General features: G+C 46.9%; 1 protein-coding gene across 2 annotated transcripts in view; it reads left to right on the plus strand.

Moving 5' to 3' along the window:
- The window catches only part of LOC129700060 (protein angel homolog 1-like), a 32851-nt gene extending 14134 nt beyond the window's left edge, over nucleotides 1–18717 (plus strand). The window contains exons 5-11 of one of the 2 annotated variants that reach the window (XR_008723977.1): nucleotides 2128–2579; nucleotides 7432–7558; nucleotides 9068–9178; nucleotides 11414–11483; nucleotides 12422–12585; nucleotides 14553–16127; nucleotides 16750–18717. Coding sequence is in view for 1 of the 2 variants with exons in the window: in XM_055640237.1 (XP_055496212.1) it covers nucleotides 2128–2579; nucleotides 7432–7558; nucleotides 9068–9178; nucleotides 11414–11483; nucleotides 12422–12585; nucleotides 14553–14710 (1082 nt within the window). In the remaining variant the exon portion in view is untranslated. Of the gene's footprint in view, nucleotides 1–2127; nucleotides 2580–7431; nucleotides 7559–9067; nucleotides 9179–11413; nucleotides 11484–12421; nucleotides 12586–14552 lie in introns of both variants that reach the window. The other variant, XM_055640237.1, reaches the window with a different exon arrangement.
- The last annotated feature ends 231 nt before the right edge of the window (nucleotides 18718–18948 follow it).

Raw genomic sequence — 18948 nt, forward strand, 5'->3', positions numbered from 1 at the left:
ATTATATATACAGGCTGGGACTATCCCAACATTTAAGAAACAGTTGGACAGGTGCATGGATAGGACATCGTTTGGAGGGATATGAACCAAGCACAGGTAAGTGGGACTAGTGTAGCTGGGACATGTTGGCCGGTGTGGGTGAGTTGGGCCGAAGGGCCTGTTTCCACACTGTATCACTCTATGACTCTATAACTGTCTTTGGTTGCACTTAGAACTTTGTACTTGTGCTAATATATATATATTTTAATTTATTACCTTTTCTTTTTAATAAGTTATCTTGAGCACTCTAGGCACAAAATGCTGGAGTAACTCAGCGAGACAGGCAGCATCTCTGGAGAGAATGAATGGGTGACGTTTCGGGTCGAGACCCTTCATACCCGAAACACCACCCATTCCTTCTCTCCAGAGATGCTGCCTGTCCCGCTGAGTTACTCCAGCATTTTGTATCTATCATCGATTTAAACCAGCATCTGCAGTTAAGGGACAGTTTCTGTCCAGCTGTTATCAGGCAACTGAATAATCCTACCACAACCAGAGAGCAGTGCTGAACTACTATCTACCTCATTGGTGACCCTTTTTAACCGCGTTATGGGTTCTAAATATAGCGTTCCAGTTGGAGGGCTATTGCCTTTACACATAGCGATATGGGCTTTACACATAGCACTATGGCCACTGAGCTATGGGTCACAGATGGTTAGGGGAGGATGAAGGAAAGATGGAGTGGGAGGTAGGGAGGGAATAAGAGAGGGAGGGTGAAAAAAAAGGAAGGAGAGAGGGAGGAAGAGAGACGGAAGGTGCGAGGGAAAGAGGGAGGCGAGGGAAAGAGGAATGGAGAGCGGGAGAGTGGGAGGGAGAGGGAGGAAGGAGGGAGAGAGTGAGGGAGGGAGCCGTTCAAACAGCAGTATACAAAGAAATGGTAATGAATGCACTGTCAATTGATAGCAAAGTTATGCATTCTTATGCTCTTACATGGGTATGACCGCACATAAAAAAGAACAATTTTTTCAGCAAAATGGCTCCGCGTAAAGATACTGATTTCCTCAGCAAAATACTGATTTTCAGGTACTAGAATACTGAAATGCTCTGACAAAACTTGGCAGCTCTGCTGCTGTAAGTAAGAATTTTAACGTACATTAGACCAAGTGGGGCCTGTTGGGTCACTGTAACACGGGAGGCCTGGTCCCCCAACCGCAATATTCCACCACTCACCCATAGCCCCCACGGGAGGCCTGGTCCACAAACGCAACCCGTTCCCCAATGCAATATTCCACCACTCACCCGTTCCCCAACGCATTATTCCACCCGTCACCCGTTCTCCCAACACAACTCGTCCCCCAATGCAATATTCCACCACTCACCTGTTCCCCAACGCATTATTCACCCGTTCCCCAACGCATTATTCCACCAGTCAGCCGTTCCCCTAATGCAACCCGTTCTCTCAACGCAATATTCCACCACTCACCTGCGCCACCAACTGCGCTGGGGCGGCTCATTTCCCCTTATCCCCTTTTTTAGAGTTTTAGTAATACATAGATACTAGACTACGTGCTCGGCCTCTTGGAGCTGAGCCCAGACCAGCTGAGCCCCAGGCTGCTGCAGGACCTCCAGCGGCCCACTCCAACAAAGTCTGTTCCAGATTTCTCACCCTCAGACCACAATCAGGTCATGGTTAGGTGACCCGAAACGTCATCTGTTCATATCTTATTCAGAGATGCCGCCTGAGCCACTGAGTTACTCCAGCATTGTGTGTCTTGTGTATAAAATCATGGGAGAAATAGATCGGGTAGATGTACAGAATCTCTTGCCCAGAGTAGGGGAATCGAGGTCCAGAGGACATAGGTTCAAGGTGAAGGGGAAAAAATTTAATAGAAATCTGAGGGGTAACTTTTCACACAAAGGGTGGTGGGTGTATGCAACAAGCTGCCGGATGAGGTAGTTGAGGCTGGGACTATCCCAACGTTAGACGGGTACATGGTTTAGGACACGTTTGGAGGGATATGGACCAAGCGCAGGCAGGTGGAACGAGTGTAGCTGGGGCGTGTGGGCAAGTTGGGCCGAAGGGCCTGTTTCCACACTGTATCACTCTGTGACTCTAATTGTCTTGACTCTCGCCTGTTTCCCCTGCAGGTTACGAGTGCATTTACAAGCGGCGCACTGGTATTAAGACGGACGGGTGTGCGGTGTGTTTTAAACGGGACCGCTTCAGCCTGGTGTCCCAGCACCCGGTGGAATACTTCCGGCCCATTGTGGAGACGTTGAACAGGGACAACGTGGCCCTCCTGGCCGTGCTCCGGCCCGCGCCACCGCAGACACCGGACAGCGGCCAGGACCACCCCACGCTGCCTGACATCCTGGTAGCCAACACCCACCTCATCTTCAACCCACGGCGCGGCGACATCAAGCTGACCCAGCTGGCCGTGCTGCTTGCTGAGATCCAGCAGTTGCTGCAGGCAGCCGGTGGTGACGCCAAACCCTGCCCCGTCATCCTCTGTGGAGATCTCAACTCTGTCCCTGAGTCTCCACTTTACAAACTCATCCGGAACGGGGAGCTGTACTACTACGGCATGCCAACCTGGAAGGCAAGTCTGAATCAGAGGCTCAGACAGCGTATGTTTGTATGTATGTATGTGTCGGTTTGTAGACATGTATATGTATGTGTGTGTATATATGTGTTTAGAGATATGTATATGTGTGCGTACATATGTGTTTATAGATATGTGTATATGTGTATAGATTGTGTGTGTGTATAGATATGTATATGTGTGTGTGTATATATGTGTGTATAGACATGTGTGTGTATGTGTTTAGAGATATGTATGTGTGTATAGATATGCATATGTGTTTATAGATATGTGTGTGTGTGTATAGATATGTATATGTGTGTATATATATGTGTTTATAGATATGTATGCGTGTGAATGTTTATAGATATGTATATGTGAGTGTGTGTGTGTCTGTTTATGGACATGTATATGTTTGTGTGTACATGTATGTCTTTATAGATATGTATATGTGTGTGTACATGTGTGTGTTTATAGATATGTGTGTGTGTATGTGTTTATAAATAAGCATTTGTATAGATATGTATATATATGTGTTTATATATGTATGTGTGTGTGTATAGTGTGTGTGTATGTGTGTTTATAGATACGTATATGTGAGTGTATGTGTGTTTATAGATACGTATATGTGAGTGTGCGTATGTGTGTTTATAGATATGTATGTGTGTTTATAGATATGTATATGTGTGTATGTGTTTATAGATATGTATATGTGAGTGTGTGTATATGTGTATGTATATATGTGTGTGTGTATATATATTATACATTTACAAGTATACATATACTCATGTACATGTGTGTGTGTGTGTGTGTATACATATGTATGTGTGTGTTATATTTCTATAATATATATATTATACATGTAATGAACACACGCACACAAGTATATATACGTATTGAACCCAATACTCCAAATGCAGCCTCACCGATATCTTGTACATCTGTGTTATAACATCCCACCTTCTATATTCGGTGAGACCAAGCGTAGGCTTGGCGATCGTTTCGCCGAACACCTCCACTCGGTCCGCATTAACCAACCTGATCTCCCTGTGGCTCCCCCTCCCATTCCGAATCCGACCTATCTGTCCTGGGCCTCCTCCATGGCCAGAGTGAGCACCACCGGAAATTGGAGGAGCAGCACCTCATATTCCGCTTGGGCAGTTTGCACCCCAGCGGCATAAACATTGACTTCTTCAATTTCCGGTAGCCCTTGCTGTCTCCTCCCCTTCTCAGCTCTCCCTCAGCCCTCTGGCTCCTCCTCTTCCTTTCTCCTTTCTTCTCCCCCCCCCCCCCCCCCCCCCACCCTACATCAGTCTGAAGAAGGGTTTTGGCCCGAAACTTTGCCTATTTCCTTCATTCCATAGATGCTGCTGCACCCGCTGAGTTTCTCCAGCACTTTTGTCTACCTTCGATTTTCCAGCATCTGCAGTTCGTTTTTAAACAAGTTCTATATTCGACACCTTGACTGACGAAGGCCAATATACCGAAAGCCCCTTGACCACTCTATCTACCTGTGGTGGGGAACTTTGTACCTGCTCTCCTAGATCCCTCTACTCTATAACACTCCCAGCACCTTGCCATTCACGGTGAAGGTCCTGCCCTTCTTTGAATTCCCATAACGTAACATTTAGCACTTTCCTGCGTTTAACACCATTTGCCATTCCTCAGCCCACTTGCCCAGTTCATCATCATCCTGCTCTAATTTTTGACAACCATCTTCACTATCTACAATACCACCCACTTTAGCGTCATCTGCAAACTTACAAATCATGCCCTGTGCGTTCTCGTCCAAATCATTGATGTAGATGACAAACAACATTGGGCTCAATACCCAACCGTGAGGCACGCTGCTAGGCTCATTCCTCTAGTCTGAAAAGCAACCTACCACCATCACTCTCTGCTTCCGTCCACGAAACCACCTATTAACATCATCATAAGATCGTAAGTGACCGGAGCAGAATTAGGCCATTCGGCCTTTCAAGTCTACTCCGCCATTTAATTATGGTTGATCTATCTCTCCCTCCTAACCCCATTCTCCTGCCTTCTCTCCATGACCTCTGACACCCGCACTAATCAAGAATCTATCTATCTCTGCCTTAAATATATCCACGGACTTGGCCTCCACAGCCTTCTGTGGCAAAGAATTCCACGTATTCACCATCCTCTGACTGAAGAAATTCCCCCTAATCCTCTTCGCAAAAAAAAATCCTTTAATTCTGAGGCTGTGACCTCTAGTCCTAGACTCTCCCACTAGCGGAAACATCCTCTCCACGCCCACTCTGTCCAAGCCTTTCACTATTCTGTACCATATAACCATATAACCATATAACAATTACAGCACGGAAACAGGCCATCTCGGCCCTACAAGTCCATGCCGAACAAATTTTTTTTCCCCTTAGTCCCACCTGCCTGCACTCGTACCATAACCCTCCATTCCCTTCTCATCCATATGCCTATCCAATTTATTTTTAAATGATACCAATGAACCTGCCTCCACCACTTCCACTGGGAGCTCATTCCACACCGCCACCACTCTCTGCGTAAAGAAGTTCCCCCTCATATTACCCCTAAACTTCTGTCCCTTAATTCTGAAGTCATGTCCTCTTGTTTGAATCTTCCCTATTCTCAAAGGGAAAAGCTTGTCCACATCAACTCTGTCTATTCCTCTCATCATTTTAAAGACCTCTATCAGGTCCCCCCTTAACGTCTGCGCTCCAGAGAATAAAGACCTAACTTATTCAACCTATCTCTGTAACTTAGTTGTTGAAACCCAGGCAACATTCTAGTAAATCTCCTCTGTACTCTCTCTATTTTGTTGACATCCTTCCTATAATTGGGCGACCAAAATTGTACACCATACTCCAGATTTGGTCTCACCAATGCCTTGTACAATTTTAACATTACATCCCAGCTTCTATACTCGATGCTCTGATTTATAAAGGCTAGCATACCAAAAGCTTTCTTTACCACCCTATCTATATGAGATTCCACCTTCAAGGAACTATGCACGGTTATACCCAGATCCCTCTGTTCAACTGTATTCTTCAATTCCCTACCATTTACCATGTACGTCCTATTTTGATTTGTCCTGCCAAGGTGTAGCACCTCACATTTATCAGCATTAAACTCCATCTGCCATCTTTCAGCCCATTTTTTCCAAATGGCCTAAATCACTCTGTAGACTTTGGAAATCCTCTTCATTATCCACAACACCCCCTATCTTGGTATCATCTGCATACTTACTAATCCAATTTACCACACCTTCATCCAGATCATTGATGTACATGACAAAACAACAAAGGACCCAACACAGATCCCTGAGGCACCCCACTAGTCACCTGCCTCCAACCCGATAAACAGCCATCCACCATTACCCTCTGGCTTCTCCCATTCAGCCACTGTTGAATCCATCTTGCTATTCCTGCATTTATACCCAACATTTGAACCTTCTTAACCAACCTTCCATGAGGAACCTTGTCAAAGGCCTTACTAAAGTCCATATAGACAACATCCACTGCTTTACCCTCGTCAATTTCCCTAGTAACCTCTTCAAAAAATTCAAGAAGATTAGTCAAACATGACCTTCCAGGCACAAATCCATGTTGACTGTTCCTAATCAGACCCTGTTTATCTAGATGCTTATATATATTGTCTCTAAGTATCTTTTCCATTAATTTGCCCACCACTGAAGTCAAACTAACAGGTCTATAATTGCTAGGTTTACTCTTAGAACCCTTTTTAAACAATGGAACAACATGCGCAGTACGCCAATCCTCGGGGACTATTCCCGTTTCTAATGACATTTGAAATATTTCTGTCATAGCCCCGGCTATTTCTACACTAACTTCCCTCAATGTCCTAGGGAATATCCTGTCAGGACCTGGAGACTTATCCACTTTTATATTTTTCAAAAGTGTCAGTACTTCTTTTACTTTGAACCTCATAGTATCCATAGCTACTCTACTAGTTTCCCTTACCTCACATAATTCAATATCCTTCTCCTTGGTGAATACTGAAGAAAAAAAATTTGTTCAATATCTCCCCCATCTCTTTTGGCTCTGCAGATAGCTGTCCACTCTGTCTCTCCAATGGACCAATTTTATCCCTCCTTATCCTTTTGCTATTAATATAGCTGTAGAAACCCTTTGGATTGACTTTCACCTTACTTGCCAAAGCAACCTCATATCTTCTTTTAGCTTTTCTAATTTCTTTCTTAAGATTCTTTTTACATTCCTTATACTCCTCAAGCACCTCATTTACTTCATGCTGCCTATAATTATTGTAGATCTCCCTCTTTTTCCGAACAGGATGTCCAATTTCCCTTGAAAACCTGGGCTCTTTCCAATTTTTACTGTTTCCTTTCAACCGAACAGGAACATAAAGATTCTGTACTCTTAAAATTTCCCCTTTAAATGTCCTCCATTTCTCTTCTACATCTTTCCCATAAAACAAAATGTCCCAGTTCACTCCTTTTAAATCATCTCGCATCGCATCAAAGTTAGCCTTTCTCCAATCAAAAATCTCAATCCTAGGTCCAGTTCTGACACTCTCCATAGTTATATTGAAACTAATGGTATTGTGATCACTGGACCCGAAGTGCTCCCCAACGCATACCTCCGCCACCTGTCCAGCCTCATTTCCTAACAGGAGGTCCAGCACTGCCCCTCCTCTAGTACGTTTCAATTAGGTCCCCCCCTTCATTCTTGTAAACTCCAGCGAGTACAGGCCCAGTGCTGTATATGTGTGTGTATTAACCAATGTGTTAACAACCTAATTCTTCCAAAATGATTGTTGTTTCTGTTTATGAAGTGCCTGCGTGTTGTTCTCTGAATGCCAGCGAGCTGCTTTATGATATTCCATCTTGCGGCAGGTTTCCTGTCAGGAGGACAGTTCCCACCAGGTGTGTCCGAGGAAACTCTACGGCCCCTTGTGGCCGAGCCTGCTCAGGATAACGGACAGCTGCCAGTACGTGGGCGTCTGTGAGAAGAAGACCCCAGGTTTGCTCCAGACCCCCTCCCTTTCCGCGCCGCGCTGTTTGTAGAAGCCCTGCCGTGAATTGGCCGCTCTGCCTCGCATCCCCACCGCCCTCTCCTAGAACATGCAACATGGCCCAGCGTTAGAGTCGCTGCTTCACAGCGCCAGAGACCCGGCTTCCATCCTGACTGCGGGTGCTTGTCAGTGCGGAGTTTGTACCTTCTCCCCGTGACCTGCGTGAGTTTTCCCTGGGTGCTCCAGTTTCCTCCCGTACAGGTCTGAAGAAGGGTTTCGGCCCGAAACGTTGCCCATTTCCTTTGCTCCATAGAGTTTCTCCAGCACTTTTGTCTACCTTCGATTTTGCAGTATCTGCAGTTCCTTCTTGCACAGGTTTGTAGATTAATTAGCTTGATATAATTGCAAATTGTCCCTTGTATGTGTAGGATAATGTTAGTGTGCGGGAATCGCTGGTCGGCATGGACTCGGTGGGCTGAAGGGCATGCTTCTGCTCTGTATTTCTAAACTAAACTAAACTAAACTAAAAAGAACAAAACACTACAGGAGCAGGCCCTTTGGGCTGAACATGAACATGACGCAAAGTTTCAGTTTAGTTTATTGTCACGTGTACCGAGGGACAGTGAAAGGTAAACTAATGTCCACTGACTGGACTTGTTTAACCAGACCCCTCTCCTTATACCACCAATCTCCCCTTCGCTCTCGGTCCTGATACAGGGTTTTGACCTGAAACTTTGACTGTTCCTTGTTTTTCCCAGAGATGCCGCCCAACCCGCTGATCCTGCAACCGGCAATTTATTGCTTCTTGTTTATTTTCCTGCCTTGTTGCAGGATTCTCTGCGGCTGCCTGTTGTCCTGTTATATTACAGTGATTTAGACTTTACACTTTAGAGATACAGCACGGAAACAGGCCCTTTGGCCCACTGAGTCCGCGCCGACCAGCGATCGCCCCATACACCAGCTCTATCCTACACATACGAGGGACGATTTACTGAAGCAAATTAACCTACAAACCTGCACGTCTTTGGGGCGTGGGAGGAAACCGGAGCACCCGGGAAAAAACCTCGCGGTCACGGGAAGAGTGTACAAACTACGTATAGACAGCACCCGTGGTCAGGATTGAACCCGGGTCTCCGGCGCTGTGAGGCAGCAATTCTACCGCTGCACCACCTGCAGTGGTGACTTGATCCCGCTTCCCTGATCTCCAACCACTCTTACTGTCTCCGCCTACGTTTTATCTCTTTGCTTTGCTGTTACCTTCTCCCAACTAACAATAATCTATTCTACATTTTTCCTTGATCTCCATTCCCTTTGCCCCGTATTCACACCTGACACTTCCTTGTCTATGTACAGCCCACTCCCCTGACATCAGTCTGAAGAAGGGTCTCGACCCGAAACGTCACCCATTCCTTCTCTCCATGGATGCTGCCTGTCACGCTGGGTTACTCCAGCATTTTGTGTCTTTATCCTCGTGGTTCATTGGCAGTGCCTAACTATGTTTTATTCTCTTGCTTCAGGCTTACTGAGATACGGCCGTGAGTTTCTCCTCCAGTTGCGATACTCCGCGCCAGCTCTCCAGCGGCCAGAGCATCTCGAGCTCATTGCCGGCGTGACGGATTCAATACCAGGTATGGGAGCAAGGACCTGCACTTGCTGCATTACAAAAATAAGATGCACAAGTGATTATTATCAGAATGGTGTCAGATTAGGAAAAGGAGAGGTGCAACGAGACGTGGGTGTCCTCGTATGTCAGTCACTGAAAGTAAACATGCAGGTACTGCAGGCAGTGAAGAAAGCTAATGGCATGTTGGCCTTCATTGCGAGAGGATTTGAGTTTAGGAGCAAGGAGGTCCTACTGCAGTCGTTCAGGGCCCTGGTGAGACTGCACCTGGAGTATTGTGTGCCGTTCTGATCTTCTAATTTGATAAAGGACATTGAAGAAGTGCGTAGGTTCACCACGTTAATTCCCAGGATGGCGGGACTGACATATGATGAAAGAATGGATTGAATGGACTTATATTCACTGGAATTTAGAAGGATGAGAGGGTATCTTATTAGAAACATATAAAGGATTGGAACAGGCTAGATACAGGAAAAATGTTCCTGATGTTCGGGGAGTCCAGAACCAGGGGTCACAGTTGTAGGCCGTTTAGGACTGAGATGAGGAAAAACGTTTTCACTCAGAGTTGTGAATGTGTGGAATTCTCTGCCACAGAAGGCAGTGGAGGCCAATTCATTGAATGTTTTCAAGAGAGAGTTAGATTTAGCTCTTAGGGCTAATGGAATCAAGGGATATGGGGAGAAAGCAGGAACGGCGTCGGGTACTTTTCAGCATTGCCGTTCCGGCGTCGCTGTTTCGGCGCCCCCGTTTTGGCGCCGCCCATAGTTAATGCTTATCACCTAGTTCATCTTAATTCATCTAAAGTTTGGAAAGCTGTTATATACTTATCACCTAGTTCATGTTAATCCCTATAGTTTTCAATAGGTTTGGGACTATTACGTTGGGACTAGTCTCCCAATGTAATTATCTTCAAACCAATTAAGCAATGGTTGAAGTTCATCAGGCAAATCTTGCGACAATGCATCAATGTAGTTATGCAAGTGAGAAACTGGAACATGACGCTTTACACGTATAAATTGTAGCCACTTCGACACTTACCGCTGAAGCACCGTGAGAATGCCCGTTCTTGTGCTCACACCTCTAAAACATTAACAATGGGGCTTTTTTACTACACTTATCAAACATATATAGATATCCATTGTGTGTACATTTTGGTCTCTTTCTCTTGCTCAAAATATTTTCAGCCATTTCCGTTAGGGGTTTTACTACAACTAACTTTGAAGTTTGTAATACAAGCGGTATAACAACTATCCAATATTAAGATAAATTAACTGATTACTGTTGTCTAAACAACCAATTAAGAAGAACTAGGTGATAAGTATATAACAGCTTGAATTAGATGAGTTAGCAAAAGATCGGCGCCTCCAAAACGGAGGGGCCGAAACGACGGCGCCAAATGGTACCATTCCGGCAGGAACGGGGTACTGATTTTAGATGATCAGCCATGATCATATTGCATGGTGGTGCTGGCTGGAAGGGCTGAATGGCCAACTCCTGCACTTATTTTCTATGTAAGTGCTCATAACTTCACAAGTGATGGGAACAGAATTAGACCATTCGGCCCATCAAGTCTACTCCGCCATTCAATCATGGCTGATCTATCTTTCCCTCTCAACCACATTCTCCTGCCTTCTCGCTGTAAACCCTGACGCCTGTACTAATCATCTATCACTTCCCTAAAAATATCCCCCCACAGTCATGACCGAACCTGGGTGTCTGGTGCTATGGTTCAGCAACTCTACCACCGTTCCACCGTGCCGTGGTTTATGTATATTATGTATAATATCTGATTTCATTGGAAGGCAAAACACTGTACCTCGGTACACGTGACAACAATTAACCTATACTTAAGCTACTCGTTCTTGACAATTATTTATTGGGGCAGCACGGTGGCGCAGAGGTAGAGTTGCTGCCTTACATCGTCAGAGACTCGGGTTTGATCCTGACTGCGGCTGTTGTCTGTATGGAGCTTGTACGTTCTCCCGATGACCACGTGGGTTTTCTCCGGTTGCTCCAGTTTCCTCCCACACCCCAAAGTCGTGCGGATTTGTAGGTTAATTGGCGTTGGTAAAATTGCAAATTGCCCCTAATGTGTGGGATAGTGTTAGTGCGCAGGGATTGCTGTTCAGCGCGGACTCCGTGGGCCGAAGGGCCTGTCTCTGCGCTGTATCGCTAAACTAAATTAAATGTGGTTTGTAAAGGTTGACCGTTGACTTTTCAGTGTCTTTGTGCCTCCATTCAGAGCCTCCCGGAGATGGGTCAGAGCGCTACGTCAGTGTGCCTGAACCAGAGGACGAGCTCTTCTGTAAACGGTACGTCCTGGTGATCCACTCGGCGCGGGGCGACGGCGTTTCAACTCCCAACCCCAAGCTGGGTTTCGTGGCCACTGACGAGACGCTGGCATTCCCTGCCTTTCACCGACCTTTCTCGTAGAGTTATACAGCATGGAGTCTGAAGAAAGGTTTCGGTCCAAAACGTTGCCTATTTCCTTCGCTCCATAGATGCTGCCGCACCCGCTGAGTTTCTCCAGCACTTTTGTCTACTTTCGATTTTCCAGCATCTGCAGTTCCTTCTAAAACAGCATGGAAACAGGCCCTTTGGAGCAACAAGTCCCATCTACACTAGTGCCTGCATTTGGCCCATTTCCCTCTAAATCTACCCTGTCCATGTGCCTATCTTAATATTTCTTAAATGTTTAGATAATACCTGCCTCAACTAACTCCTCTGGCAGCTTGTTCCATGCGCCCATGTATAGAAAAAGGTTACCCCTCAGGTTCCTATTAATTCCTCCTCTTCCCCCCCACCGTAAACCTGGTTCTCGATTCCCCTACTTTGGGTAAGAGACTTTGTGCGTCTAACCGATCCATTCCTTTCATGATGTTGTACACCTCTATTTTATTTTATTTTTTAATTATTATCATTAATCAAAAATTTTAATCAATTATTAATAATAATAATTACAATACAAAAAAAAACAGAATCCACCGCCATAATACCAGCCAAACAATTATACTAATGAATGCGCTACAACGATGTTACACTCCATGTCCAGGATGCATTCCACCCCCCGCGGTGCTCAGCGGTCCCGAAAATCCTCCAGGGCGCCCGTGGGCAGCGTGTAGTCCCTCTCTAACACCACCCGGACACGGACCTAACCCAGGAAAAGGGGCAGGCAGCCGGCTCGGGCAGATTGTACACCTGTATAAGGCAAGATGGACACCTCTCACCTTCCTCCGTCTGTTTCCCCCAGGTCACCCACCACCATCCGCCACAACCTCCACCTAACCTCCGTCTACAGTCACTACCAGCCCGACACCGGGAGGCCAGAGGTCACCACCTGCTCCTCCGGCTACGGACTCACCGTCGATTACATCTTCTACTCAGCTCAGCCGCTCCCCGACAAGAGTGGCAAAGGTCGGTGTTTACTCAAACTGTGACGTCATAGGCCATTCGGCCCATCAAGTCTACCTTCTGAACCTTCTGAATTTTGTAGTTGGCAGGGCAGTACTCTGCATATCGCCAACTCGGACAATTTTACATTTTTATCAAGACAATTAACAAGCCAATTAACCTACAAACCTGTACGTCTTTGAAGTGTGGGAGGAAACCGAAGTTCTCGGAGAAAACCCACGCAGATCACGGGGAGAACGTGCAAACTCCGTACAGACAGCACCCGTAGTCGGGGTCGAACCCGGGTCTCTGGCGCCGCATTTTGCTGTAAGGCAGCAACTCTACCGCTGCGCCACGATGACGGCCATACTCTGCCATTCAATCATGGCTGATCTACCTCTCCCTCCTAACACCATTCTGCCCTCTCCCCATAACCCCCGACACCTGTACTTATCAAGAATCAAATCTAATCTAGAGACTGAAGAAGTCCGAAACGTCACCTATTCCTTCTCTCCAAAGATGCTGCCTGTCCCGCTGAGTTACTCCAGCTTTTTGTGTCTATCTTCGGTTTAAACCAGCATCTGCAGTTCCTTCCTACACAAGAATCTATCTATATCTGTACACACCTTTTATGCTGATGTATTATTGTCACGTACATCAAGGTACAGTGAAAAGTTTGTTTTGTTGCGTGCTATCCAGTCAGCGGAAAGACCATACACGATTACAGTCAAGCTGTCCACCACGTATAGATTCATTTATTATTGTCACGTGTACCGAGATGCAATGCAAAACTTTATTTTGCTTGCTTCCTCAGCTACAGCAATCAGATTTTTTTTTTCCAAAAACAAAAAAGTTCACAAGTGATAGGAGTAGAATTAGGCCATTCGGCCCATTGAGTCTACTCCACCATTCAATCATGGCTGATCTCTGCCCTAATCCCATTTTCCTGCCTTCTTCCCATAACCCTTGACACCCGTTCTAATCAAGAATTTGTCTACCTCTGCCTTAGAAATATCCACTGACTTCCTCCTGACCTCCTTTCTAAAAGAGCGCCCTTTAATTCTGAGGCTGTGGCCTCTGGTCCTAGACTTCCACCAGTGGAAACATCCTCTCCACATCCACTCTATCTATGCCTTTCATTATTCAGTAAGTTTCAATGAGGTCCCCCCGCAATCATCAAAACTCCAACGTGTACAGACTCAGTGCTGTCAAACGCTCATCATATGCTAACCCACTCATTCCTGGAATCATTCTTGTAAACCTCCTCTATCTCTGTGTTTGTTGTTGTCAATAAGATCACGGCTGATCTCCTAAAATCAGTACCCCGTTCTTGCGCTTTCTCCATATCCCATGATTCCTTTAGCCCTGAGAGCTAAATCTAACTCTCTCTTGAAAACATCCAGTGAATTGGCCTCCACTGCCGTCTGTGGCAGAGAATTCCACAGATTCACAACTCTCTGGCTGAAAAAGTTTTTCCTCATCTCAGTCCTAAATGGCCTACCCCTTATTCTTAAACTGTGAGCCCTGGTTCTGGACTCCTCTAACATCGGGAACATTTATCCTGCATCTAGCCTGTCCGTACTTTAAAATGTTTATGTATTTCCATAAGATGCCCTCTCATCCTAAATTCCAGTGAATATAAGCCCAGTCGATCCATTCTTTCATCATATGTCAGTCCCGTCATCCTGGGAATTAACTTGGTGAACCTACGCTTCACTCCCTCAATGGCAAGAATGTCCTTCCTCAAATTAGGAGACCAAAACTGTACACAATACTCCAGGTGCGGTCTCACTAGGGCCCCGTACAACTGCAGTAGGGCCTCTTTGCTCCTAAACTCAAATCCCCTCGCTATGAAGGCCAACATGCCATTGGCTTTCTTCATTGACTGCTGCGCCTGCATGCTTACTTTCAGTACAGCCGGTAGCTGCATCAATATGTCCGTCTTGCCCAGCCGTGAGTTGTGACTTCCTGCCCCGTTTGTTTCCCGCCAGGTCGCCGGCGATACCAGGACGGGGCGTTGAAGCTGCTGGGACGACTGCCCCTGCTCTCCGAGCACGACGTCTGGATGGCCAACGGTTTGCCCAACGCCCTCTGCTCCTCCGACCACCTGTCCCTCCTGGCCCGGTTCGGCCTGCAGCCCTGCGGTTGATTTATTGGGCAGAGAGCAGCAGCTGGAACTGGCAACTGGGGAGTGGGTGCTTTATTGCCCAGCTTATTGTGGACAGTGAGGGACAGACACCCTTTGGGGGGGGGGATGGTTAGAATGAGGCTCCTCCTACAGGGAACATATTTGCCATTTTATAGTCTGTATTAGGCTATTTTTAATCCTTTTGCTTTCTTTTTGTAGTGGTCTGGATTATCGAGTGCGTTGCTTTGAGCTGATGTGATTGCCAAAGGCACGTGTTGGTGGGATCTTGGCCAATAGACAGTAGGTGCAAGAGTAGGGCCATTCAAGCCAACACCGTCATTCAATGTGATCATGGCTGCTCATTATCACCGATCGTGATCAGCCATGATAATTATCACCGAGAGCTTGCAGAATGTAAATGTTTATCGATTGAGTCGTCGTTTCCCTGGGGAGAATTTCCCATCAAGAGCTCCTCGAAGCCAATTAGACTTTGCAGTCGTTTGCCAGCGTGTTAGTTATGGGGTCTCGTCTGATTCCCCGCATACTTGAAGCTGGAAACCGAGGCTTAATCCACTTGTTGTTGGTCCCATTTGGAACAAACCGCGCGGTTCGCTAACTATTCATTGCCTGAAATGCCAAGTTAAGTTTTTAATTCTTCCTGCTGTCTCTCGGCAGGCTGCGCTCAGTTCTGAGCAGTGTCCAGGTTCGCGCCTTCCACCAGCGGGCGGCCGTGGTGGCTTGTGGAAGGAGTCGGTGGGCGCTGGCTGGCAATTAAATCCCTACTTATTCTCGGGAGCTGGTCCACTGGGGCAGCCCAGCGGCCCAGCTGGTAGAGCCTCACAGCAGGTTCGATGTGTGGAGTTTGCACGTTCTCCCTGCGACCCCGTGGGTTTCCTCCGGGTACCCAGGTCTCCCACCTCATCCCCAAAGACGCGTGCATTTGCAGGTTATTAGGCTTCCTCTGTACCGTATTGTGACAATTGCCCCCTTGTGTGTAGGGAAGTTGATGAGAATGGGGATAATGTGGAAACTTGCGTGAATGGGTGACCGAGGGTCGGCAGGCCGAAGAGCCAGTTTCCTTGCCGCATCTTGGGAACGCGATGCAATGATAATCCCAGCCACTCCTGGTGGCTTTTGCCCCCTGAATCCCTCTGGTTGTGCGTCTCAGTATGAGGGTTACATTTCCCAGCACATCTCACTCTCGATGGCAGGAAGGCACTCACGGAGAGCAGTCTGAGGATCTGGGGCCTTGCTGAATTCCAAACTCTCCACTCAAGCCTCGGCTTAAATCCAGGTAAATCCAGCTCAGGTAACGCAGTCGGAGTAGACGAACTAAGCCGAAAATGCATCACTTCACATATGTCCGAGTTGAGCTCCATCTGCCACTCCTTTGCCCACTTTCCCAGTTAGACCTAAATCCTGTTATAACTTTAAGCAAGTAGACACGAGGAACTGCAGAAGCTGGAGGCTTGCATGAAACAAAAAGGTACTGGAGTAACTCAGTGGGTCTGGTTTTAGGTGGTTTGCATTTTAATTGGGCATTGTTGGAAGAGCTGCCACAGTAGTCACACAGACCGGGGTTATCTGGTGCCAGGCGGAACGAGCATATTGTTCCTGTACTGTGCTGAGCAGTTTGCCAATGCCACTGCTCAGTACGGCACATGGACTTTGCTGAAACAAAAGACACAGAGTGCTGGAGTAACTCAGCGGGTCAGGCAGCATCTGTGGAGAACATGGATAGGTGACGTTTCACAGAGTGCTGGAGTAACTCAGCGGGTCAGGCAGCATCTCTGGAGAAAAGGAATAGGTGACGTTTTGGATTGGGACCTTTCTTCAGACACCCTTCTTGAGTTGGAAAAAGGGTCCTGACCCGAAACATCACCCATCCTGCCTGACCCGCTGAGTTACTCCAGCACATTGGGTCTATCTTCGGTATGAAGCAGCATCTGCAGTTCCATTCCACACGTCACCTGTCCCTATCCATGTTCTCCAGCAATGCTGCTTGACCAGCAGAGTTACTCCAGCGCTTTATGTCCCTTTTTCTAAACCAGCATCTGCAGTTCCTAGTGTTGACTCAGCTGTTTGTCCTTTCCCTGGCACAGGTTCAGGCTGCGCTGTGCGCTCTGATGGAAGAGAGCGGCCTGCATCTTACTGTAGACAGACAACCCTTCCCAATATCTCCCAACACCACGCTCAGCTGGGATTTCCTCCCGCTTTCCGAGATAGAAGGAGAAAGGACTCCATTCAGTCCTTAACTCCTCTTCTGGCATTGACTGGGGGGGGGGTGGGGGGGGGTGTGATCTATCACTTAACTCAATGTGCCGTCTGCATTATGTCCATAAACCCTTGAACATAGAGGTGAAGTGAAGTATCAGTTGGTGCACCCTCTGGTATACATTGACCCTTGTTGGGCCAGACGTGGACATTAGAGCACAAAAGCCCTCCCTGAGTAACCAGTTGGATTTGAAGAGCAACCCTCTCGGGTGGACTGGTGTCTACCCGTTCTTCACGTATTTTCCTTGAGTGCATAGGCCTGGGAAAATGCCAGGGGGTGGAGGGGGGGGGAGGGGAAGGTGGGGGGCGTTCTCTGGTCTCTGTGGTTACTGGTCTCTGTTGCAGGTTTGGATGTTGGGTGGCAAACATGCCCCTTCATTAACACTTGAAGAACAAGCAGCCTCCTTGGGCATGTTGGTGTCACTACTTAATATCCAGGCATTCTGCTGAAGGTAGACCGGAGTAACTCAGCGGGACAGGCAGCATCTCTGGAGACAAGTAACGGGTGACGTTTCGGGTCGAGACCCTTCTTGTTTCTTCCTCCTGTCGGGTGGCTTGAGTTTGGCTTGTGTAGACGGAAGCTCTGAAAGCAATAGCGTTTGACTTTAAACGCGCTGATTTCTCTTTAGACTTTTGTGTGCCCCTTGTAAAGGTGATAGTTGACCGTCACATGCACTGCACAGGTGGTATCTCATCTCTAAACCGCGGGATGTGTCATTAGTCAGCTTGTACTTCCAGAAACGCTGATCTTTATTCAACCCCTGCACCTTCTCCCCTCTTTCTCAAACTTCCCGTCACTCTGGTGGCACGGTGGCACAGCAGTAGAGTTGCCACCTTACAGCACCAGAGACCCGGGTTCCATCCCGACTACGGGTGCTCCCTGTACGGAGTTGGTACCTTCTCCCCGTAACCCGCGTGGGTTTTCTCTGGGATCTTCGGCCTCCACCCACACACAGGTTTTGTGGGTTAATTGGCTTGGTATAAATGCAAATTGCCCCTCACATGTGTAGGATAGTACCAGTGTACTGGTTAGTGCGGACTCGGTGGGCCGAAGGGCCTGTTTCCGTGCTGTATCTAAACTAAAGACAACCAGCGATGATGAAAACTCCAACCCCAAGTGCGTGTTCAGAGCAGAATCTATTCCAGGTGAAGCCTTTGATTCAAGAGAGAAAGGTAAAAACATTATTAACACTAATTTAAGCGCTACCTCCCTCCCAAGCAAATCATTGTTGCCTGTCTCAATCCTTAGTCTCTTTTGTACTTGGCTGTGGAATAGGTTTCTGCATTTACAGATCACCGTGGGGTAATTTGGGGATGTTAGGTGAGGAGCCCTGGTTCAGGTTCGGTTAAAGGGCAAGTTCCTTAGTCAGAAGATAGTCAAAAAAAAGGCAGCATCTCTGGAGAGAAGGAACGGGTGACGTTTCAGTTCGAGACCCTTCTTCAGACTCAAACGTCACCCATTCCTTCTGCCCAGAGATGCTGCCTGTCACTCTGAGTTACTCCAGCTTTTTGTGTCTATCTTTGGTTGAACCCAGCATCTGCAGTTCCTCCCTACATAAATTCCTCAGTCAGCCAGAAATCATGGGCTTTATGAATTTGTGCCTATAGAATTATTTTTTGTAATGGTTGTTGTGTAAAAACAAAGCGTAGATGAACTATATATTCAAACAGCGCGATTTGAAGGTTGCGTTTTTGCCAAAAACTTTGCGACTCGGTTCAGTGACATTGATCAAATAAAAGGTTGTTTATGTTTACCTTGTATCATTGCTGGAATGAAAACATAGAACCTAGCAAAGGAACAGTCCCACAATGTCCGTGCCAAATATGAACATTCTGCCAAGTTAAACTAATAAGTGATTGGAGCAGAATTGGGGCATTTGGACCATGAAGTCTATTCTGCCATTCAATTAAGGCTGATCTATCTTTCCCTCTCAACTCCATTCTCCTGCCTTCTCCCCTATAACCCCTGATACTAATCAAGAATC

This window comes from Leucoraja erinacea, chromosome 9 (assembly GCF_028641065.1).
Source record: "Leucoraja erinacea ecotype New England chromosome 9, Leri_hhj_1, whole genome shotgun sequence".
Classification (NCBI taxonomy): Eukaryota; Metazoa; Chordata; class Chondrichthyes; order Rajiformes; family Rajidae; genus Leucoraja; species Leucoraja erinaceus.